Source organism: Ambystoma mexicanum, chromosome 9 (assembly GCF_040938575.1).
Source record: "Ambystoma mexicanum isolate Mex_15411 chromosome 9, UKY_AmexF1_1, whole genome shotgun sequence".
NCBI lineage: Eukaryota > Metazoa > Chordata > Amphibia > Caudata > Ambystomatidae > Ambystoma > Ambystoma mexicanum.
In genome coordinates this window covers 780787934-780811922 of record NC_090931.1, presented here as the reverse complement: position 1 = coordinate 780811922, position 23989 = coordinate 780787934, and the positions used below count along the sequence as shown (strand labels likewise).

At 49.7% G+C, this 23989-nt stretch overlaps 1 protein-coding gene across 2 annotated transcripts in view; it reads left to right on the top strand.

Moving 5' to 3' along the window:
- The window catches only part of DNAH7 (dynein axonemal heavy chain 7), a 1167586-nt gene that overhangs the window by 130464 nt on the left and 1013133 nt on the right, over positions 1 to 23989 (top strand). For both annotated transcript variants that reach the window (XM_069615701.1, XM_069615700.1), the window contains 2 exons: positions 9155 to 9338; positions 10720 to 10899. In XM_069615701.1, coding sequence (XP_069471802.1) covers positions 9155 to 9338; positions 10720 to 10899 — 364 coding nt within the window. The remainder of the gene's footprint in view (positions 1 to 9154; positions 9339 to 10719; positions 10900 to 23989) is intronic.

Sequence of the window (23989 nt, the reverse complement as noted above, 5' to 3'; positions counted from 1 at the left end):
ATATCAATAATCACTGCATCAATATTTTTTTTTAACAAGGCCTATAAGCCTGTTATGGCTTAATAATAAATAATAATAATTATAATTCCAGTATTGTACCCTCGTCCTGCCACGGTCCTTAGGCATTACTTTCTGCCAATGTCCCTGCATTTGAACAACCTGGGGCGCTCCACTGCTTCTTTGCAAAGTCCTTCATCATCCGCTGTTTTCCCTTCCCTTTATTTTGTTTCCCCGACATGTATGCAGTCCCTTGTGTCGTCTTCTGCAGTCTACTATCACTGTTTTTCCTCTGGCCTCCTCGTGTTTCTTGCACCTTCTTGTCCCTGCTTCACACATGCTTCAGCAGTCTTATCTCCGAGTTCTCTTCTGCCGCTGCAGGCACCCGGGTCTTCCTGCCCCTATCTCAGGAAAGGGAGCAGAAAACGTGTGGTCTCATGCAGGTGGGGGCCAGCACTTCACCATTGTTTCCTTTGGTACTGCCCTGGTCGACTCATGAAGTCCCAATTGCCTCTCTGCACACTTGCTGCCCAGTTCTGCAGGTCCCCAGCCCTGCTTATGTGGGGTACTCCCCTCTTCCCTCCTCTTTGCGCCGCGTCTCGCACAGCTCTCCTCCTGTGTGCTGAAAATACTGCCTCCCTCTTGGGGCCCAACATCCGTGTGCCACCCGTCAGCACTGCCTGTTATTGCTGGGGGGCAGGGGGCTTGCGTGTGTCCCGCTGTACGTATGTACCTCCTACCTCACTCTTTCAGCCTATTCACTGCTGCATGCTGCAGAATCTTCCTCTCTTCCCTGTGCTCTGCTACATTGGGTACAGGGGGGGGGGGGCAGGTGTATCAGGGGACCACTTCCCTTTCTGTCCCTCTGGCGCCTCTTCTACACGGCTCACGTTACCTTTGCCCGGCAGGCTGCTGCTTGCCGCTCCGCCTTCTTCACCATCCTCCGTCATTCGTGGTCTCGCCTTCGCCGTCCCAGCACAGGCCGGGGGTGCCCTGGTCGGGCTCTACAAATGCCTTACACGATGATGCCTCAGATGCCTGGGGTCCTCCTGAGAGCCACCCGCCATCATCTTCTGCCGGCCGCCATTGTTGCTTTCGGGTGGTTCTATGTAGGTTCCCGTTCCCAGCGGGGAAGCTATCCGGCTTGGATGCCAATCAGTCTGCTGCCTCTCCAACCGTCTGCACAAGTTTTCTTTAGCTGTTAAGCACTTTTAGTACATTTAAAAAGGAACATTTAACGGATCTTGTGGGAGCTTCAAGAAGTTACGTCCTCTCAGCATGGCGGTTAGCTCCACCCTGCCTGAACTAAAATAATTAGTATCAGAATGTCCAAAGCAAAAGTCCCAATGTCCAGTGTCAAAATCCTAACTCTGTCCCTTACACGCTAAGCTAACTAAATCAAAGCCGAGATCTCCTGGTCCAGAGGGATTACTTGCTTCCCCTGGAAAAAGACAGTTCTGGTATTAGTATGACTTTCACAATGGTTTCAGCCACTCCTTGGCTGTTGGGGAAAATGTCTCCTTTCCCCTAGCCTTCCTCTGGCTTACAGTGCAGTTCCTTGGGGTTTCAGGCCCTAGTTGGCTTCCTCACATTGTATTCTGCAATGAAGAACAGTCTGGGAGCACTTCCCAAGCTGTTCTTGATCCCTGACCCTGGTTGGCAGACCAGGTTCCCTTTCACCAGGTACTGCGATGAAGGAGAATAGCCTGGACACACTTCCAAGGCTGTAGTGGGTACCTGACCCTGGTGGGCATGTCTAGTTCCCTCTAATAAAGTACTGCACCAAAGAAGAGTAGCCTGATGCACTTCCCAAGCTGTAGTGGGTCCTTGACCCTGATGGGCAGACCTGGTTCCCTCTCACCAAGTACTGTGATGAAGAAGATTAGCTTGGATGCTTCCCAAACTGGTGGGCAGTCCTGGTTCCCTCTAAACCAAGTACTGCGATGAAGAGAAGTAGCCTGGATACTTCCCAAGCTGCTGTGGGTCATACAGGCTTGGTTCACTAACCTACTAAGCACTGTATAAACTGTCCATCAAGTTCCAGTTCCCTTTTTTTTGGGTGCAAGTCCAAGACTCGCAATTCCGATCTTAGCTTTCCTTTACGTGGGCTTGGTTCACTCCCTTGCCAACCTTAGTACAATTCCATGTACTTCTATGCTTTTTTCCCACTGCATTAGGGTCCAAGACACTCCTTTTCCAGCCTACCAACCCGTGCCACTACCTCCCTGAGCTTTCAGCGCCTTCTGGGCTACCCGCGTTCTTTGTGGTGTGGTTAGCCCAGTTGTTGGCTCCCTTGAGTCAGCTGGGCTCGTTCCTGGGGCTCCGGCACCTTCCTGGGGCCTCCCCTGCTCTGTGGCAGCTCTGCTGTCTTCTTTCCTTCCGGGACAGCCTGCTCTTGCACTCTTGCGCTTCTTGGGTCTCTGGGGCGCCCAGAGTCTTAGTCTGCCTGCGGGCTGTGTGGTAAGCACGTCTTGGACCGGCCTCAGCCTCTCTCTCCCTGTTCCTGGTGTCCCGTTCAGCATCCGCTTGCACGTTGAGTTCCTGCTGACTCTTGCGGTTCCTCCAGAGAGGGCTTGACAATGTGTAAAGCCCCACTTCAGTTTTTATCTGGTTTCTTCCAATAAAATGCCGTAAACCACTAGACTGGTAAAAGAGGTTGCAATGGTTACTCTGTATTGCTCCACACCTCTTCCTTGTCTCAGTACTAAGTGAGTGCTAGTGTGCTAACTCACTAGGAATCTGCCTCGTCTCGGTACTCTCTACTTGGACTGCCTTAGAAAAGTAAATCGGGTGTGAGGGTAGGATTGAAGAGGAGTGAGGTGAAGAAAAACTATGGGAAGGGGTCTAGAGTTATGTGATTGGTGGGAATACTGCATTCTCCCTATGTGGTCGCCACTGATCCCAAAAGGGGTTACCGCTTACATGAGATCCAACAGATAAGTACCACCCCTAGGGGAACTATCGGGTGCAGCCTCCCCTCTCTGGCGTCATGGAAAGGGGCTCCCCCTATGGATGCAGTGATGATACCCTGGAATTAGTCACTGTTACTTATTTACTCATAGAGAGATTAAGGAACCTCAGTTTATATTTACAATATTTGATAGAAGAACTGAATAGAGATTCACCCTTCATCACAAGAACATTTCCTCAAGGCATTAGCTGAGGAACCACAGGTACTTTTAGGAGAAGGGGGAATATTATAGGAAGGAGAAATCTTTGAAGGGAAGAATCCACTGATGTTATTATTCTTTTAACAGGTTGTTGCAGCAAACAAAGAAGAAGTCGAGACCTGTGTATTTCTTTTTATCCACTTCCCCTTTCCTTTCAGGGTGACCACTTCCCAGAAGTGCTCTCAGATATTCTGGGAGCAGTGTGCCACAAGGGGAACAGTGGGGTTCTGCAGCTCCCATGGAAGACTGAGTATGGACCTGAGTCTCCCTTTTAGATTGGAGAATGCCCAGTTCTGGGTCTTTTATAGATACACATTCTTTAGAATATTCACACCAGCAGGCTGGAAACACCCAGAAATGTAATTTAACTTAAATTGATTTAATATTCAACTAGCCTGCATTAGCAGACTACTTCTCCTTTAAGTGCTCATTCACAGCCAGGCCACTGTGACACATCCAGTGCTGCCAGCCCACATTCTTCAGATTGTAGTTTCACTTTCAGATTATTAATCTGCCCATTAGAGAAGGAATTCTTAGTGACTGGCCTTACCTGAGGGCCTTCCTAGGTCTTGTGTGGGAAAAGGAAGGGTCTGTCTCCCTGAGCAGCCACCTCATATCCTGATTAGGGCAGGGTAGGGGGATGCTTTCCAGGGATTGCAGGTCCGAATTGAGGAAAAATCCTTGTGAAAGGGAAAAACCTCCAAAGCAGAATTCCAGGAGTTCAGGATATGAAGGAAATGTTGATATCCACGTACTGAAGACAGCAGCTCTGCAAGAAGTTGGAGGCTTTACGTGCAGAACAATGGTGTGAGAGAATACCAGGAGCTGAACTGAAGGCAAGAAAGAGTATACAGGATGCAGGGTGAGTGGAGAACCGAAAGGAGGGGAAAGGCAAACATTAGAAACAGCAGGAGGAGGAACAAGTTCACTAGTGAGCGTAAGAGCAACTCAAAGGTTAAGTGGATTTGCAACGCAAAACGTACCGTGCCTGTCTTCCATGTGAGAAACCTGAAGGTGTCTCCCTGTCCAGTCCCCGGGGGTCTGTCATCCAGGTGGCCAGGACATGGCCATCGCTATTGGATCCAGTTCCTGGGGGTGAATCAGTGCCGAAAGACAAGACAACGGACTAACACCAGAGCCGTTTACCTGACATGTCCCAATGCAAGGGTCAGGCAAAGTCAGCCAATTGACCAGAATCACACACCCGACGGCCCTTTGCCGTCCCCACAGGGATGAAAGGTGGAGCACAAGAGCACACTACGAGCAAAGCAGACCGCACAATGAGACAGCTATCTCGGTACAGCAATTCGAGAGGAGAAGAAAGGTGGCGAGAACCGAAGGGGCGACAAGGACAGAAGTGACCTTGTCCTTTCAGACCCAGACCCGCAAAACCTCCATGAAATGAATCGTAAGACCATGGACAATAGCCTGCGTGTGTTGCAGCCGATGTGAACGGTACACAAAGTCCTCTTATGCTGATATGCAGGACAGGGCGAGATGCTTACTACCGTGGTACTGTCCTTGACTCCAAAGCACAGAAAAGCCAAGCCGGTGAGTCGAGGGGAGAATCGATAAGAAACTGAACTGTGTTGAATGAAAGTTGCAAAAGCCAAGTTAAGGAAAGTTCAAAGAACTGGTAACGTTTTAGGGGAAAACCAGCTGTAGAAGGGTTTGGCACCACATGTGTTTAATCAAGAGACGATGGTTGATTCTCTGTCTTGTTGAAACTACCAATACCAGAAGACCTTAGGAGAGTCGCAAGGAAGAGGTCAAAGTGGGCATACAGGGATCTAGCAATATCCCCAGTACAGTCGAAAGTTTTTGACCGACGCGTAAATGGAAAGCTAAGGAAGATGAATGCCGCATAGTGAGGAAAGAGAAAGAATTGTGTGAGTTGGCAAGAGTGAATCTGACGGAGGGATGCCGATGAAAAAGGGCGAAGTCTGAAGTCCCAATGAAGAGTGTGTTGACAGGAGTGAAACTGACAGAGGGATGTCCACAGGGAACTGTTTAAATAGACATGAAGGCTTGTGAATGCCACAGGTGAAGTTGTTTTGAGAAAAAGCCACAGTGAACCCGAGGGAGGGAGGCAAATATTCAAGAGTGGTCTGAGTCTGGAAGAGGGAGTCCCAGGGGTGAAGAATCATCACCCGAGTACAATCAGAAAGGAACTTTTTGTTTATAATTTTGAACATGCTAGTTTCTCTGAAGCACCTCCGAGGGCTCTGATATCGCTAGGATATTTGTGTGGATCTGAGCCCGGAAGAGGGGGATCCAGGGATGAAAAGTCATCACCCAACATACATGCAGAAAGGAACTTTTTGTTTATTATTTTTGCAAGCATCAGGCCTCGGAGGCAAGAGACTTTTTATAGAAAAGAGACTTAACCACCAAAGATCCTGATACCTGGGAACGGAACTGTCATCTCGTGCTGGGAAAGCTCGAGACTTTGCTGTGCTCAGGAGTCCCACCTTGTTGCGTGCTCAAAACGTGCGGAAGGGAGACCCCCGCTACCACATCCTGACTTATCATTTGTGAACACTTATTTCTTTATTGTGAACATTATCCCACCCTCTTTTGTATTTAGTTGTAAGGTTTGGCAATAGTTATTATTTTTGTTAGTATAGGCCCTTTTATTTGACTCAACGCCACTAGGACTGTCTTATTATTTGATGGTTGTAGCTTGCTCCCATCTTAGATTGAACTGTAGACTAGGTGTTTATCCCACCCATTTTTACAGTTTAATAAAAATCCCTGAACTGTGATCACTTGTATCTGTTTTTCTGTTGCCACCATGAGTTCCTTATATCCATTAAACTCTGTTTTATCCAGTCCCATCCATGTTGTGGTCACCATCTTACAATTGCACTTTGGGATGCATCTGCTTGCTTCGACCATGATAGACTGGACTTGTTGCACCATCTTGGTTGGGGATGGTACAAATGCCAGCGCTGCCATAGCAACGGACCCACATATGCTCTGCAGTAGCGGTGGCTGTCGGGAACCACTAGGAGAGAGCTCATGTTTTTTGCTGACTGTGCCAAGGCTCAGCAGTCTGCTGCATACTGCTGTGGCCGTTAGCCTTTATGACTAGACAGGAATGAAAGAAGATGTTGCTCTTTAAACTGTGCCCCAGAAAGAGCAATAGACCAGAGAAACCCCACAAACACTGCCTCTACTGTCTCCATTCCCATGATGGTGAGGACTTTTATTTGTACCAGGGACTTTCTTCAAGCACCAGGACTGGTGGGGAGAGAAAAATCCTGGCTTGGCTTCGCTTCTCATGCCAATAAGTGAAAGTGGTCTGAAAAGGAGAAAAAGAAGCATAGAGCAGGTCAACATGCAAGCCAAAGTATTTCTGTTGCTGGGTAGATGTGGTGGCCAGAGACTGTCCGTGATTGGACAGCCCCTTCCAGTTTGAAGGGTGCAGATTCTTACCATTGGTGGGCTTTGGGGTGACACTTGTCAAATCCAGGATAGACCGAGGACTCCTGCAAAGAAGCAGAGGCAGCTTTTTATGCCGGCGTTGGATAATAGGGCACCAGCAGGAGGCTGGGGGGTGCACTGGGTACCGGGTCGGCTGCCCCCCTTCCGATTCCCTGGCTCTGCCACTGCTCCTGCAGCCATTTGAAAGATCATTGTTAGAGGCAAGACCCCTACAAAGAAGCACAACCTGCTGACAACATCAGACGACTGTTGCAACCAACCAGTATTGTCTCCATCCAAGTCTTGGGGAAGCCCTGATCCTCTCTACAGATCTTCAAAAGGCACTTACCAGTGCTTCAACCCCTGGACTTGTGGGAACAACCTGTCCCAACCTTTGCTCAAGGATCCTTTCCTGCTGAGTCTTTGGAAGTGTCCCTGGACGCCCTGGGTGACTGACCAGCTCTCTACTGGGCTACCTCGCTAAACTGGTCGTCGCTCCAAGATGGTTACTAGTCTTTGCATCAACCGTTTTCCAACGAAAATCTTTCCATCAAATGCATTTTCTTTGCATTTTTTGGGTGGGTCCCCAACAACTCCCCGTTTTTTACTTTTTAAAACTCACCCCAAACAAAATGAACCCTTTACCCCACACGCATTCGATTGAAAAAATGAAGTTTGAAAATCGATGGAAAGACTGCATACCCTCCAAGATCTGCCTTTGAATTTTACAGGGCTTCAATTTCTGGAGGATGAATGTCCCTTCAGTTTCACCCCTTCTGACTGGGGGTGCCTCCTCCATGGAGGTCTTCATCTTGTGCCAAGAGTGTCCAGCCTCCAGAACCATCTTGTCAGAACCTGGAATCACTAACTAGCTATACTCAATCCCGACACCGAAAGTGACAGCTACTCCTGCAGCATCTGGACCTCCCTCAACCGGACAAAGTCTCGAAGTAGCTCCAGTGGATTAAGGAACCCATGTAGTGGTTGCTGCAAGACATCGGAGTAAGAGGATGAGTTTTCCTACCTAGTCCTACCCCAACCACCATCGGGTTGTATGGGCATAAAGTCCAAACCCATCTTTCCATTGACTGACGAAGATCGGTGGTGTTTTGGTTGAGAATACCTATAGGCTTCCCCTAGTGCAGTGGGATTGGCAGAGAAGTCTGTAAGGACTTTACTTACCTTTTTGTTTCTAATTCTTTATTTTTTACCTGCAACCACTGGTTTTGGCAACTCTTCTTCATGAATCACGTAGTAAACCCTCTTATTTACATTTTGTGAAACTGGTGACCGTTGGGCACTACGCTCCAATTTCTAGCAGAAGTGGACTTACTTAGAATGAGGCACCTTAATCTAGGTTTTCTGATGGGTTTTCTATCTGTTTTTTTAATGATTTAGTTACTTACCTTAACTGGTTCTAAATCACTATTTACTCTTTTTCTCACTTTCTTTATCATACACAGGTACTTCATGTGTTTCTCTTAAAATATCTGACGCTTGTATAACTGTTTTAAAGGTACAATGAATGTGTGTGTGTATATATATATATATATATATATAGTAGTAGTGTGACAATACTTACCTGAGGATTTCATTGTGTAGAGTGTATTCAAAGACCTCATAAATAACTGGATATTTTTGTACATCTTCTGTCTAACTTGAATTATTGGAGTGCTATGTGTGTTTCATTGTAGCCCTGCAGCACGCTCACGCCCTCCTCAGCCTAAGCCGTGCTGCTACCCTACCTACCTTGATTGAGTTTGGTTAGACATCGGGGTCGTCTTACTTTTCACTCTAATAGGGTGGGCTTTCAAAATCCACCCCAGGGTAGATTCTACAAACCCATCTTAACAATGAGCAATAAGTCACTGGTGAGAATAGGCTCAATAAGAACAGTGGAAATGTCACAAGAGGGAATCGTAACACACAGGTTTATTCTGCACTAACCAACACCCACGTTCTGTCGGTATCAGCTAACAATATCCATATATATCCAAATATATATATATATATATATATATATATATAGTCACTGTATATAATGTTGCCGGGAAAAGGTTGTGGCGACATTATATAGGTGACCATATATACAGGGACAGGGGCAGCAGGGGATGCGGGGGTGTCCCCCACTCCCCATGAAAAATAAAAAAGGGTTTGGGTGTTGCAGGGGTGTCCCCTGCATGTTCCATGTAGTAATGTCCCCATTTTTCGGCGAATTTCTTTTTTTTTTTTTTTTTGCATGGCGATATTTTTGAGGGGACATTATTACATGGAACCCATTCTGTATAGTAACCACTAAAAATTCTATTTATCAGGAACTACCAGATGTCACAGAAGATTCTGAACTTTTAGCAGACCTATTTGCTCTTAACCAACTCTCTTGGGAAAGGGCACTTAAAACAGCACACTGTGCTTCTTTGAGGTGCCCTTCTCGTGCTCCCTCAATTTATGCACCAAGGTCTTTAAAACCTCAGAGGTACACGCAGAAAGCGGAGTTGCACATTTAGTAGTAGGAATCCATATGAGCGCTTCTAAAATCAAACAAAAATCTCTTATTTTAGGTGGTTTCCTGAAGTTCAAAATATCTACTACCAAGGGAACAAACGAAAGCAAGTGCCAAGCAACGCCAACAGTGCCAAACTAGAATCTTTCTTCAACTGCGCTGCAACGTTGATGACTGGGCAGCTGCAGAGTTTAGCCCTGCTTTCCATGCAGGACTACACTGATCTGATTGTTCAGTCTCCAGTAAGTGAACACCCTTGGTGGTAGTTTTTATGTATCTTGGGAGTGGTTATTTTTTCAGAATGTTGGGATCTTGGAAATTGTTGTTTTTTCAGAATGTCAGGCATGTTTGAGGCGCAGGAATGTTTTTGTTTTTCCTAGACATTCTCTTGTGGATCATTAAGATTCATTCGTTTATTTTACCATGTCTTTAAAATGTAGTCGGTAAATGTAATATGGTTGAGGCCATGCTGTGGAATTGCAGCCCAGAGAGTTTAGGTCTGTGCCAATTGAATCTTTAAAATATCTTGTCTAAATGCCGAGCACATCCATGTGTTTAATTTTGTTGGTTTAATATGCACTTGAATATATGTTTATATTTTCACTTAGGGGTCTGAAACATTTGGCTCTCCAGAAATGTTCGACTACAGATCCCATCAGCCTTAACAAAGAAAGTCAATAGGGAAGGATCATGGGCGTTGAAGTCCAACACATTTGGAGAGCTCTAGGTTGCAGGCCCCTAACCTAGAAGCAGCGTTTTAGTTTTGCTTTTAGGAAGTGCTGAAAGCACTGCCTTTACACCTTTATGTGTTTATGTATTTACCCACCCATTGACTGACCAAAGCTGTGCTAGTTTCCCTATGGCCGTTCCCACTCACTCGTTGCCACTCCCTCCGGGAATCTCTTTAAGTCTACTTTAATTGCAGCTAAAAACCAGTGAAACCAGCTCCTTATGTAATAAAACTGTCTTAAACAACTATGCATTGGGCCACTTGATTTATAAGCAGTATTCTCACCCTTGCATCTGTTCATTGCACTGAAATCCTGTTAAGCACTAGCACTAGCATTGGCAAAGCCAAACGTTTTGGTTCTGGTATAGGCATTTGTTAGACTGCCATAGTATACCGTACTAGCACAATTTACCAGCTGTTTTCATCTTATGGCCAGTTAGTTCCATTATGGCAGTACCTCGAAAATGCCAACCCCCCCATGCCCATACAAAAATACAAAAAAGCCCAAAGTGTTGTCTTTGCCAATCCTTGTCAATGGGTCGCTGCAGTAAAGATGTGGTTCCTATAGAATAGTGCCACAAAACTAATATATTCTGTGTCTGAGCTGACACCTTAGCACGAGGCAGTGCCATTATGATTGGTAATGTAAAATAAATCAGGATTTGGGGTCTCTCGGATATTAAGTAGTTTGAATCGGGAGCCTCTGAGATTATTGAGGGAAAGGAGATGGACAGAACCGATCAGTGCCCTCCCTGTTGAAGCTGTAAGGCTTTTTTTAAAAAAAATACAAACCTTGATGTTAAATTGCCCATCTTATGTGGCCATAGATCATTATTTCTTGCTTGGCTTCTTAATGAAAAGGTACAGTTTGGGAATTGTTTCCTGTTTTTCAGGATTCTGTCCGTGCCTTTGAACACCCAGGCTTCGTCACGAGACTGATCCTTGACAACGGATCCATTACGTTTGAGCCAACCTTCGAGGACTATGAGATTGTCCTGCTGAATGCCTTTGATGTAATGATGAAAGCTGTGAACCTTGTGCCAAGAGTAGAGACAAAACTTTATTCCGAATGGGTGAGAAGTTGGTTTACTTCTATTGCTATGTTCTGAAATGTCCTTTAGATTGTCATAATAAACACCATATGTTATAATAATGAATGGATGCTTGAAGTTCACACCAGTCTAATTAATTGAAAAAACACAGAGTGAAAAAACGCTTTGAAATTAAAAAAAAGTAACATACCAAAGAATAAATACTAAGGACAAAAGGAAGACCGAGGGCCTCCTTTTGAGTATGGTGACAACTGTAAAAATGTGTTGTATTATAACATCTATGTTTAAAATAGCACTTATTTATGACTTCAGATGGCATGGTTCATTTTCGACATGGGTACATAGAAACTGCTAAATTAGTAATATAGCCCATATTTATCACATACTGTACTTTCTATGTACACTAAGCTGAACATAGCACATGTAGTCAAAACTCCTAATTATGTGGTATTTTAAAAGTAGCAAGCATTTAAAATGCCACATGTCTTCACTGTTAACAGCATAGCCATACTGAGGTCCTAAGTATTTTGGGAATTCTACCTGTCCTGGATTAATTCAGTATCATCGAAACAGAGGCTGGCATTGGGATATACATGGTTAACCAATAGTTTTTCTTAAGTTTACATTTAAACTTTAGCAACTGAAAGGGAATTGTTAAGTGTCCTTTACATATGCGTGTCACGAATATCTGCAAGAATCCAGCTCATTCTGTAAATCTTTATTGAAAATAGTTTTTTGGCATTTTATCTTCACAGTGCTGGCGCAACTGCTACAAGCCAGTCTGTTTACTCCCCTTTCACTTTCGGCCTTATCTAATTTTATTGTGGGTCTCTGTGCTGTGAAATCTCTGTTTGCTCTATTTTAGACTTATTCTAAATTTGCTTAGGATTGGTTTTTGGTTTTGAACATTAATTGTGTTTTTAGCATTGTATTGCATGAATCTGATTAAGAGCATCATTGCACTGCCTTTGATTTGGAAAAAGCTTTCTACCTCATTGCAGCCCACTAAACGCCACTGCTGTACATTTTATATGCTAATAGCATCTTTAAAGTGTATGCAGTCAGAGGCTGCTTTGCGAACTACAAGTGCCTATTTGACCACACCACAGGGTACTACCCTGCACCCCTGCTCATGTCCCACAGGCAACCCATCCACCATGGCCATGCCCACCAGCCAACCCACATGTCACCTTGCACTACTGATCACCAACACATGTCTCCCATCACCCCCACCCCCCAGCAGTGCAGAGGCAGCCTCCACCAGGCCCCCACTCATGTCTCCCATCACCCCCGCCCCCCAGCAGTGCAAGGGCAGCCTCCACCAGGCTCCCACCCATGTCCCCCTGCACCCCCACCCCCCAGCAGTGCAGGGGAAGCCTCCACCAGGCCCCCACTCATGTCTCCCATCACCCCCACCCCCTGTCAGGACTGGCTGGGTTAGTAACAGGAAGAGAAACAGGATTAACATTGTGCTTTCAGAGCTGGCTGGGTTAGTTGTGCTTTCAGAACTGGCTGGGTTAGTAACAGGAAGAGTTTGTACATAGAATTAACATTGTGCTTGCCCAAGTCAAGATGGAGCGAAAGAAACTTAATCTGATTGGTTAAAGGAACAATTATATGTTTGGTTTGCCTGATTGGTGGAGAGGACAATGGGTTTGATTCTTGGGAGGTGAGCAAGATTCTAAACTGCCTTTCATCCAGAGAAATTCAGTGGTTGTACATTAGTTAAGCTCCTTAAGTAAGGCCTTTTCAGAGCTCAGAAAATCTACCAAAGAAGTAAGAATATCGTTAGCTTGACCCAGTTTGAACAAGAAGACATCAGGTGGGATCGTTCTTTTAAAGATTTTAAGATTGTCACAGTGAACTTTCATTTTCTTTTATAAGAAAACTTAAAGAGTTAACAAGTTTCAAAATCATTTGAGAAAAGAGACATTTACAGTTAAAGTTATTATAAGGAAAACAAGCTTGAAGATAGTGCGTAGGAGTTTAAAGTTAATTAACTGCGTGTAATGTTCTTCAAGACTGTTTAATGTGTGCGTGAGCTCGCAAGTCGTCGTTTAAGTGTTTTTGAATGCGTGCGGGTATTCAGAGCGATAGAGCGCGTGCCCAAATGAATTGCGCAAGTGAATTTTAGCGCGTGTACATTTTTTACGTGAAAGACATCTCATGAGAAAGCGCGTGTTGGTTTGCGATAGAGCGCGAGTCCATTTTGATGAAGCGCGAGTTGTTTTAAATGCGTGAACTGTTTTACGTGAAATACGTTTCGTTTCTCCACGTGAGTTCGGTAGCGATAGAGCGCAAGTCCATTTTAACTAGCGCGTGTTATTTTTATCGCGTTTATGTATTTTTTCACGCGCGCGGGTTTGGTAAAGAATCGCGTGTGTATTTTAAACGCAAGGACAATTCTTCATGTCTTCTGATTTCACGTGTTTATCGCACACGCTTATCAAGGAAGAAACGATACGTTCTTTGTGTAAATAAGGAAACAATTCACACGCAGAAGGAAAGCAGTATTCCAGGAAGTTAAACAATATTATTTAATGTAATTTATGCAAATGGAATTCAATACTTCAGAGAAAGACTGCAATTTATAAAAGCATTGAAAACTACATAAAGTTAAAAGAACTTTGAAGCAAGAAGAATATCTAGTTCTGAAAAGGTGTTTGCAAGGGCCATCACTTTAGGATTATAAAGAGACTTGAGTGGCTTGAACTATATGCACAACACAAGATATTATTTACAAGATATTCCACACAGATTACTAGCCTCTAAGTCTTTTACTGAGGTTTAAGAGGTAAAGAGTTTAGAGTTTATTTAGAATAATTTTAGAAAAGAAGTTTTTCTTATCATATAAGTAACCAGCTGTATTTGTTTACCACAGATACCAGAGCCTACCAGACGGTTGCAGGGCTGCAGTGTCTCCGTTGTGATTTTCTCCAAATTCCCCTTTCCCTTTCTTGGGGTTTTCAGCTCAGCTTATATTTAAGGGTTGAGAGGTGAACTCCTGGTGAGGGTCTGTGGGGCCAGCATCAGCTCCTGTGGAATTCAGTCAAGCCGGACCCTGACACCCCCCAGCAGTGCAGGGGCAGCCTCCACCAGGCTCCCACACATGTCCCCCTGCACCTCCACCCCCCAGGGGCAGCCTCCACCAGGCCCCCACTCATGTCTCCCATCACCCCCACCCCCCAGCAGTGCAGGGGCAGCCTCCGCCAGGCCCCCACCCATGTCTACCACCACCCCCACCCCCCAGCCACCAGGGGCAGCCTCCACCTGGCCCCCACCCATGTCTACCACCACCCCCACCCCCCAGCCACCAGGGGCAGCCTCCACCAGGCTCCCACACATGTCCCCCTGCACCCCCACCCCCCAGCTACCAGGGGCAGCCTCCACCAGGCCCCCACTCATGTCTCCCATCACCCCCACCCCCCAGCAGTGCAGGGGCAGCCTCCACCAGGCCCCCACCCATGTCTACCACCACCCCCCAGCCACCAGGGGCAGCCTCCACCAGGCCCCCACTCATGTCTCCCATCACCCCACCCCCCAGCAGTGCAGGGGCAGCCTCCACCAGGCCCCCACTCATGTCTCCCATCACCCCCACCCCCCAGCAGTGCAGGGGCAGCCTCCTGTTAGGCGGAAACCTGTGCGGTTCCCTCTGGGACCACTGCAAAAGATTTAGGACTACAGATGTTTGGCAGTAAACCCACTTGGTAGCAGTCTGTACCACACAGATTCACTTGGTAGCTGTGGCTGAGCAGTCAGACTTCCCTCAAGAAGAGTTAAGCTGTATGTGGAGTATACAATATAGGGCAATTCTTCGCAGTAAGACAAGCAAACACGCAACGAGGCTTAGTGTAAAGATATTAAGGTATTTATTTATAACGGAGCATCTATGGAAAACACTGTGGCACTATCACGGCAAACACTTCAATCACAATTACTCTACGAAGAAGAAATGATCAATCCCCCTAACAATATTTCGACAAGTCTAGGTTCTACCAGCATCACTTATTTACAGACAGAGGTGTATGCCTCAACCTAGATGGCACTCTAATATTAGTTAGGACGGGAGAGAAAAATAAGCCGGTTACGAAATCAACACAGTTCAATACTTCACGGGAAAAATGCAAGGCAAGAAGGCAAGAACCACAATAGATCATAAAGTTCAGAGGCCAGGCCCACTCGGAGAGAGGCAAGGCGATATGTCCCAAAAAGTCTCTTAGTGGAAATGCGTTCGAGTCTTTATAGCAAATTGTTATCGGCAGATTGAACCAGTTCAGAACAATACGTGAGAAAGCTTGGAGGCGACCTAACGGAAAGGAGAGGATTAAGACACCTCACTCGAACCGATCGAAAGGGAAGCCAGGCGGACACGGTACCTTGTTTGTGGGGAGACCGCTCCGGCGGGGGCAGTTGTTCCTGGTGGTGGATGCACGTCGGGTCTTTGCCAAGAGTAGAGATGATCTTGTCGTCGAAGAAAAGTGAAGTCCGGTGCACCACCAGGGAAGAGACCAGCCGCGGAGTGCTCCGTCACAAGGCACCACCTTTTGGTCGTGGTACAGGGGTAGTGGCTATCCGGTTGCCGAGGTGCTCTGCACAGGCAATTCGACCACTGCGTCCTGAGGCAAAGAAAAAGCAAAGGGGACTGGTTGTTCCCACCAGTCAGGGGAAGAGACTCTCCGGCAGGGAGATCTCCTCTGTCGTCGGGAAGTGGTGAGTCGGTTCCGCAGGGCTCCACCGGGAGTGTCGTCGTGCAGGTCGGCTCAGCGTTACCCTCGTCGGATTCTTAGGTCCTGTGGTGACTTCTGAAGATCCAGTCCCAAAAGCCCTGCTTTTATGCAGAAAACCCCCATTCATTCAGCCTAGCTGTCAATCAACACACGCTAAGTGGTGAGCGGGGAGGCTCACCACTTGGGCCAATCACACCAGAGTGCGACCGGAGTTGGCAAGGCAACTCGGTCCAGGGTGCCTAAACCCCCTCCCACACCCCTGTGGTAACCCAGACAGAATGGCACCACTTTGGAGGGTCTCTGTACAGAGGCCCGCCAAAAGTGGAACAAAGGGCTCAACCTTTGGTTTAGGAGTCACAGAGAAGAACACAGACGCCATTTTAAAAACCGAGTTCTGGCAGAAAATACCATCCGGTAAACTTATTTAAGATAAGTAAACTGATGGTATGTTAGAGATTAACGAGGAAAAGTATCAATCTCTAACAATGGGACGGATCCCATAGGGTTATGTTTGGGGTCGAGCATAACAAGTAGTTTCCACTGCCACCAGCCAAAACTCGACGAGGGGGGACGGGACAGTGCCCCCTCGAGTAACAGATCTAGGAGTAATCGAATTACCCCTACTAGCACGTCCACAATAAGATGGTTTGTACTAGTTCTGTTAGTAAATTTAGGTCTAGTAAAGCCAATGGGGACTTTACATGCCCGGGGAGACAGTAGTCAGTCCCCGGGTATGGAGTCTATGGTGGAGGTCCGCTAGGACGCCCCAGTGTTACGACACGTAGGGTGAGGTGTAACACACATAGAAAAACAGATGAGACCCTATGGAGTAAAAGACCCCATAGCCCATAGAATACATTGACATTCAAAGGAATTACACACATTCATGTCCAAGAGTGGGAGGAAAAGAGTCTCACTCTTGGCAGGATAGAAAAAAAACAAACTCCAGAAATCCAGCAAAGCTGCTGGGGGACTCACTAGGTTAGGAAATTCAGCCTAAACAGAGAATTCTCCCTAACACCTCCAACGGGCTCCCACACATGTCTCCCATCGCCCCCACCCCCAGCAGTGCAGGGGCAGCCTCCACCAGGCCCCCACTCATGTCTCCCATCACCCCCACCCCCCAGCAGTGCAGGGGCAGCCTCCACCAGGCCCCCACTCATGTCCAACTCATGTCTCCCTGCACCCCCATCCCCCAGCAGTGCAGGGGCAGCCTCCACCAGGCTCCCACACATGCCCCCCTGCACCCCCCCAGCAGTGCTGGGGCAGCCTCCACCAGGCCCCCACTCATGTCTCCCATCACCCCCACCCCCCAGCAGTGCAGGGGCAGCCTCCACCAGGCCCCCACTCATGCCTAACTCATGTCCCCCTGCACCCCCACCCCCCAGCCACCAGGGGCAGCCTCCACCAGGCCCCCACTCATGTCTCCCATCACCCCCACCCCCCAGCAGTGCAGGGGCAGCCTCCACCAGGCCCCCACTCATGTCTCCCATCACCCCCACCCCCCAGCAGTGCAGGGGCAGCCTCCACCAGGCCCCCACTCATGTCTCCCATCACCCCCACCCCCCAGCAGTGCAGGGGCAGCCTCCACCAGGCTCCCACCCATGTCTACCACCACCCCCACCCCCAGCCCCAGCCACCAGGGGCAGCCTCCACCAGGCCCCCACTCATGTCTCCCATCACCCCCACCCCCCAGCCGTGCAGGGGCAGCCTCCACCAGGCCCCCACCCATGTCTACCACCACCCCACCCCCCAGCCACCAGGGGCAGCCTCCACCAGGCCCCCGCTCATGTCTCCCATCACCCCCACCCCCCAGCAGTGCAGGGGCTGCCTCCACCAGGCTCCCACACATGTCTCCCATCACCCCCAGCCCCCAGCAGTGCAGGGGCAGCCTCCACCAGGCCCCCACTCATGTCTCCCTGCACCCCCACCCCCCAGCAGTGCAGGGGCAGCCTCCACCAGGCTCCCACACATGTCCCCCATCACCCCCACCCCCCAGCAGTGCAGGGGCAGCCTCCACCAGGCCCCCACTCATGTCTCCCATCACCCCCACCCCCCAGCAGTGCAGGGGCAGCCTCCACCAGGCCCCCACTCATGTCTCCCATCACCCCCACCCCCCAGCCACCAGGGGCAGCCTCCACCAGGCTCCCACACATGTCCCCCTGCACCCCCACCGCCCAGCCAGCAGGGGCAGCCTCCACCAGGCCCCCACTCATGTCCAACTCATGTCCCCCTGCACCCCCACCCCCCAGCCACCAGGGGCAGCCTCCACCAGGCTCACACATGTCCCCCTGCACCCCACCCCCCAGCCACCAGGGGCAGCCTCCACCAGGCCCCCACTCATGTCTCCCATCACCCCCACCCCCCAGCCGTGCGATTTGCCTGGGTACGTGTACTTCGGGGTGCGCGGGAAGTTCCACACGCGATTGGCCTGGGTACGTGTACTATGGGGTGCGTGGGAGGGTCCACACGCGATTGGCCTGGGTACGTGTACTTTGGGGTGCGCGGGAAGTTCCACACGCGATTGGCCTGGGTACGTGTACTAAGGGGTGTGCGGGAGGTACCACACGCGATTGGCCTGGGTACGTGTACTTCGGGGTGCACGGGAAGTTCCACACGCGATTGGCCTGGGTACGTGTACTTCGGGGTGCGCGGGAAGTTCCACACGCGATTGGCCTGGGTACGTGTACTACAGGGTGCGCGGGAGGTTCCACACGCGATTGGCCTGGGTACGTGTACTTCGGGGTGTGCATGAACTTCCACACGCGACTGGGCCTGTGAGAGTGGGGTACGTGTATTCCAGGGGTGGGCGGGAATATTTACTCGCGACTGGGCCTGGGAGAGCGTGCTACGTGTATTCCTGGGGTGGGCGGGAAGATTCACACGTTCACCTACGACGTGCCGAAAAATAAATGGTCCAATCCTGAAACATGTACGCCAGCATGAAGCAGGCGTACGTCGACCCGCGCAGCATAAAAGTATGCGCAAACAACAAACAAGCTCATACGCCAGGATGAATATACCGTTCCTAGCAGCAGTGGCCGTGGGTTACCAAAGGAGGAGGAGGAGGAGGAGGATAGTGAGGGCCAGAATTTTCACTCCCAGAACCAGCCTTTTTGGGATGCCTGATGACCAGATGTATGGGAGGTACAGGTTTCCACCACACATAATACTGGACCTGGTCAGTGAGTGGGAGGATGACCTCACATCACCACCCTGTGCTCCCAAGCACTCAGCCCCCTGGAGAAGGTCCTCAATGTACTGCACTTCTTGGCCACAGGATCATTTCAGTGGACAAGTGCCATAGTGGGTGGGGTGTCACAGGCCACGCAGTCACGCTGCCTACACCAGGTCTTGAACATCATCACTGCACGCCCATCAGTCCGTTGGCACATATACCTGCCCAGGACACCTGCAGAAAGGCAGGCTGCCACCCTAGATTTCTACGGTGTGGCACAATTCCCAAAAGTGCTAGGTGCCATTGACTGCACCCATGTGGCACTACGTCCCCCCTGGGCATCTGAGCACATCTATAGGAACCGCAAGCACTGGCATTCCATCAACGTGCAGGTAGTATGTAATGCTAAGGGAATCATCACCTCAGTATATGCCAACTATCCAGGGTCCACCCACGACAGCTTCATTTACCGAATGTCTACCCTAAGCCGGGACCTAGAAGCTGGGCGGCATGGCGAAACATGGCTGCTTGGTGAGTATGAATGCCACTGCACATGCATGCATGTCAGATGCAGAGTTATGTCCCTACCCCACTAATGCTACCCATCACCTCCTCACCAGGGGACAGTGCCTACCCTCTGAGCACCCACATGATGACGCCAATTCGGAACCCCATCACGCCTCCAGAGGTAAGATACAACACAGCCCATATTGCAACCCGGGGCATAGTGGAGCGCACATTCGGAGTGCTCAAGTCACGCTTTCGCTCCCTTGACCGTTCTGGCGGGCAGCTGTTATATGCGCCCCCAGTAGTGTGCAGGATCATAGTGGCAGCATGTGTCCTGCACAATGTTGCAACACGCCGGGGCCTGGCTGTGGACATGGTGGTGCCCCCACATCCCCAACCACATGCACTCCCGCTGCGCATGGGAGGGAAGAGGGCACGGGGTGAGGCAGCCCGTACGCAGCTGGTGGCTAATTACTTCACATAGAAATCACACCCCAATGGAGTGCACACAGCCCTGGCACATACCATCTGATAAGCAATGATGACTCGACCTGACAATTAAGACGAACAAAGGGACAGACAACTGTCAGAACCATAGCAGCCTGAGATTGTTCATGTGGAAGTGTCACAATGTGTGCATCCCTACCTACACAAGCACCACCAATGCAGTGTCATCAAAAGACACTTCCATGCTGCAGAAATGAATACCCACTTGCAAAATACTACATGAAAACAGTGCCAAGTCACCCAACCCCTCCCAGGCACGGCCACACAACACACCATGGCATGTCATGCAATGTGAGAGGAAAGAAATTAATCCCCACAACATGCCCCAAGTGTCACCAGCTACAGTGTCCCTAATGGAAACATGTCCACACATGAAATGCTCACAGTAATGCAGGACCTACAACACACATTACCAAATACCTACCAAGAATACCAATCACCTACACAACCTCCAACCTACCTTAAACATGACATTACAGACTTAAAAATTTGCTAGCCTCACTACCTGATGATGCCAGCCCTCCGAACACTTCCAAGTATACAGTGTTAGCGCCACGCAAGAGTGTAGGTGCACTGCTTACAACATGGACTCCAGTTCCAAGGTGGACAACATTGGGAAGACATGAGGAATGGACCTGCAAATTAGGAGGAGATGGATGCAGAGGCACATATCAATACACCATGCAGTGTACAATACAACAACAATATGCACTATGAATGTATACACAGTATTGACTACATACTGCCCACACAGCTCATGGGAGTCCAATGTCACCATGTACGTCAATGTCACTTGGGCACACCCTTTGCAAGCCCATGGAAAATGGAAGCAGGAGGGGTGTGTGACACAAAAACCCAAGCATCTGAACCAAATTCATGACAAGCCTGCATGTGCCCAACCACAATGCAGCGTATGCCCACGGGAGCCACACAAGGCAACACATTGTCCCAAAAAAAAAATAATAAAAAAAAAAAAAAAATGGCCATCAATGGGCCCGGGGGGGTGGGGGAGGCCACCCAGGAGGTCCGAGGACAGGGTGCACACCAAAACCCACCTGTGTGGATCTTGCGGGGAAAAAAAACACCTCCATGGGCTCATGGCCTACACGGCTACCCTATTGTGGGAGTATCACTGCTGTCGCTCTCCTCACCCTCTGCAGCTGCATCAGGAGGTGGTGGCACTATGGGAGGCAGCCCACGCAAAGCCCTAGTCTGTTCCTCCATGGCTTCAAGCATGCAGGTGTGGTAGGTCTCGTTCTGGAGGATAAGTGTGCGGAGGTCCCCATGCAACAACTCACGGGATGCCCGGACCTCCGCCCTAGTTGCCTGCATCTCAGCTGAGAGCGTACGTGTGAGACGCTCTAGCTGCTGTTCTGTCCTTCTGTTTGTTGAAGCCTCAAGCTCAACAAGAGTCGTCCTGAGGTGAAGGAGTTCCACCCTCAGGGCTTCCCTGTGGCCCTGGGACTCTATGGAAATGGCTTCCTGCAGAGTCGCCAGTGCCGCCCGCCTGTCCTTGTCGGACGCCAACATGTCCTCCCTGTGTGACTGGCAGATGGAGTCGGTTGCCTGCTGTAGTCGCTCCATCAGCCTTCAGGGGGTGACAATGGAAGTGGCCACCCTATCCATGGCCTGAGCCATCATCTCTGATGATGCTGCCTGTTGGGTTGCCATACCGTATATGGATTGCTCCCATGCGGTATTGCCAGGTGGCGTACGGCCACCACGTCGGCGGGCACCACACCTGTCTGGGGCAAGGCGAACTGCATTCCCCCTCTGATCTGCTGGCCCAGGAACAGGATCAGATGTCACGGAGTGTGACCCTGCATCCGTAACCACCAAAGGCGTACCTGCCAACACTGACATCCCCATTGAGGGTTCTAACCCTGGTGCAGGTGGGTCGTACAAAACAGAATCCCTCCCAGGAACACTCACCTGCGACGGCACATAGGTCTCATCATTCGAATTGACACCTGAATACAGCTTGGGGGAGGTGCAGCCAGAGACACCCCTTGAGAGCACGACCTGCAGCAGTTGTGGGTTCTCACCCACCACCACACCACGTCCCTCACTGGTGGTCGGTCGGCCCTCAGACCCCTCCTGGGTCTGCACCATCTCCACAACCCCAGCAGTATCAAGTGCGTCATCCCCTGCAAAGACATAAAAGGAAACAAATGGAAACATGCATTAGCACTATGGCACACAATTAGGGCTGAGAGGCTACAGAAACAGTACTTGATTGACACATGTCCCACATGACTAAAACCCTCCCATGCATGCACCGTCACTGCGTGTGAAGGGGAGGCAGATGCACACATTGATGACACCAAGATGGAAGATGAACACATTTGCTGCATGCTGCCTAGCAGTGGCATCACACATTGGCCAGTGATTGGCAGGTCAAATACACATGCCATCACACAGATGGAATGTACCCTAGCCATGAAGTGAAGAGGGAGAGGAGGTCACCAATTGTTCATTCAGTCCAGTTTGCTCATGTAATTGATTTTTTCATTGAAATGGTTCAAATGTTTAACCTGCAGCTGCCAGTCCAAAATGGTCCTATAGCAAAGGGACATGTCTAAACTAATCATGTCCAGGAAACTAAGCCAGTCCACTGTACCATAGCCATGTCAGACATGTGACAATAGGACTGAGAAATCCCGAGTAAAAGTGGTGGTATGCAAACAATCTGCTTGAATAAACAGAGGTAAATAAGCAACAATGTTGTGGCAAGATGACACTCCAAGGGCAACTGGTGTGGTGTTGGGCTGGATGTCTAATGTTGGCAGAAGGGATGCTGCTATACCCAAATGCTGGTGCGCAGAATGTATTGGATGAGGCACATGGGTGACCCAAACCACTCCGGCACACACACCCTCACCTGGCACCCAAACAGAAGCCCTCCCACACACACCATGCACATGGATGACACACACATGCATGTGCACTCAACGGACAATGTCTCGTAATCTGCCAGTTCTCCCACGCCTTGGATCTGTTCCTCCGTGACGTAGGTCCCAGCAACCTGCTTATGTGGAGTGAGTTCTATGTCGTCTGCTGGAGACCCACCTCCAGTCACTAGAGTTGCGGCATGACTTGAGGCCAGCTTATTCTTTGCCCTGCGCTTCAGGTCATTCCAGCGCTTGTAGCATTCATTAGCTGTGTGCCTCACGATTCCAAGGGCACTTATGATGTCCGCAATGGTCTGCGGACACATACTCTACAAGTGCATTCAGTTCGGCCTCATTGAAGCTGGGCTTCCTTGACAGGCCGGACTGTGTAGCCGTGCCTGGGGCATCAGCCTCTACTGTACGAGCACTCTTCCTCTTTCGCTTGGAAGGTGGTGGGGATCCCGAGTGTCCTACACCACTGTGGACACTAGGGGCAGGAGCGTGGGATTGCACACTCAGCATGGGAGTTGGTGCAGGCATTAGCTCAAGTGTGATGGTGTCGGGGGGAATGTCAGCATGATGGACTTGGACCGACACTGTCCTGGCTGGGTGTGTGAGAGGTGGGGTGGATGGAGCCGCAGCTGCCCCTGCAGCCTCCTCAGCCTGCCTACGTGGGGCAGCAGATGACCTAGCTGCCCCTGATCCACGTGGCCTGATGACACCAACGTTCACCGGCGCACGTGGCCTAGACCTGCTGACCTGGAAGTCAGCCATGGAGTCACCCTGTGCCAGGTCTGGTTCCACAGTGGGCTGGTCCAACAAGGGCTGAGCATTGATGGTGTCAGCCACGTTAACCTCAACCGGGGGGGGGCATGGGTGTCCCTGACTGCTCCTTCACACATGGGGGGGCTAGGGGCACCCTGCAAGTCACGGCCACGTCCCCTACCGGATCCACCACGGCCACCACTTGGGGCTCGGCCACCTTTGCCACCCTTACGGCTTGGTCGCCTCCCAGCCATGGCACTGATGTTATTATGCGTATGGGAGTCGATGTGAACTATTGTCCTGGGCAATTGGGGGTCAAAGGGGTTGGGTACCAGATGGTAATCGTACCCTAGTGCTCTAGCAAGGCTGTATGTCACCCCTGAGGAAAGATGACGGGTCACGCAACGCACAGGCACCCCAAAAAAGGGAAGTAAGGTGCACGCAACCCCTCCTAGACCACGTGCGTGGAAAAATAAACCTGCACTACGCTGTGGCACCCAGAAACACAAGAATGAACGTATGCGTGTCACACGCAG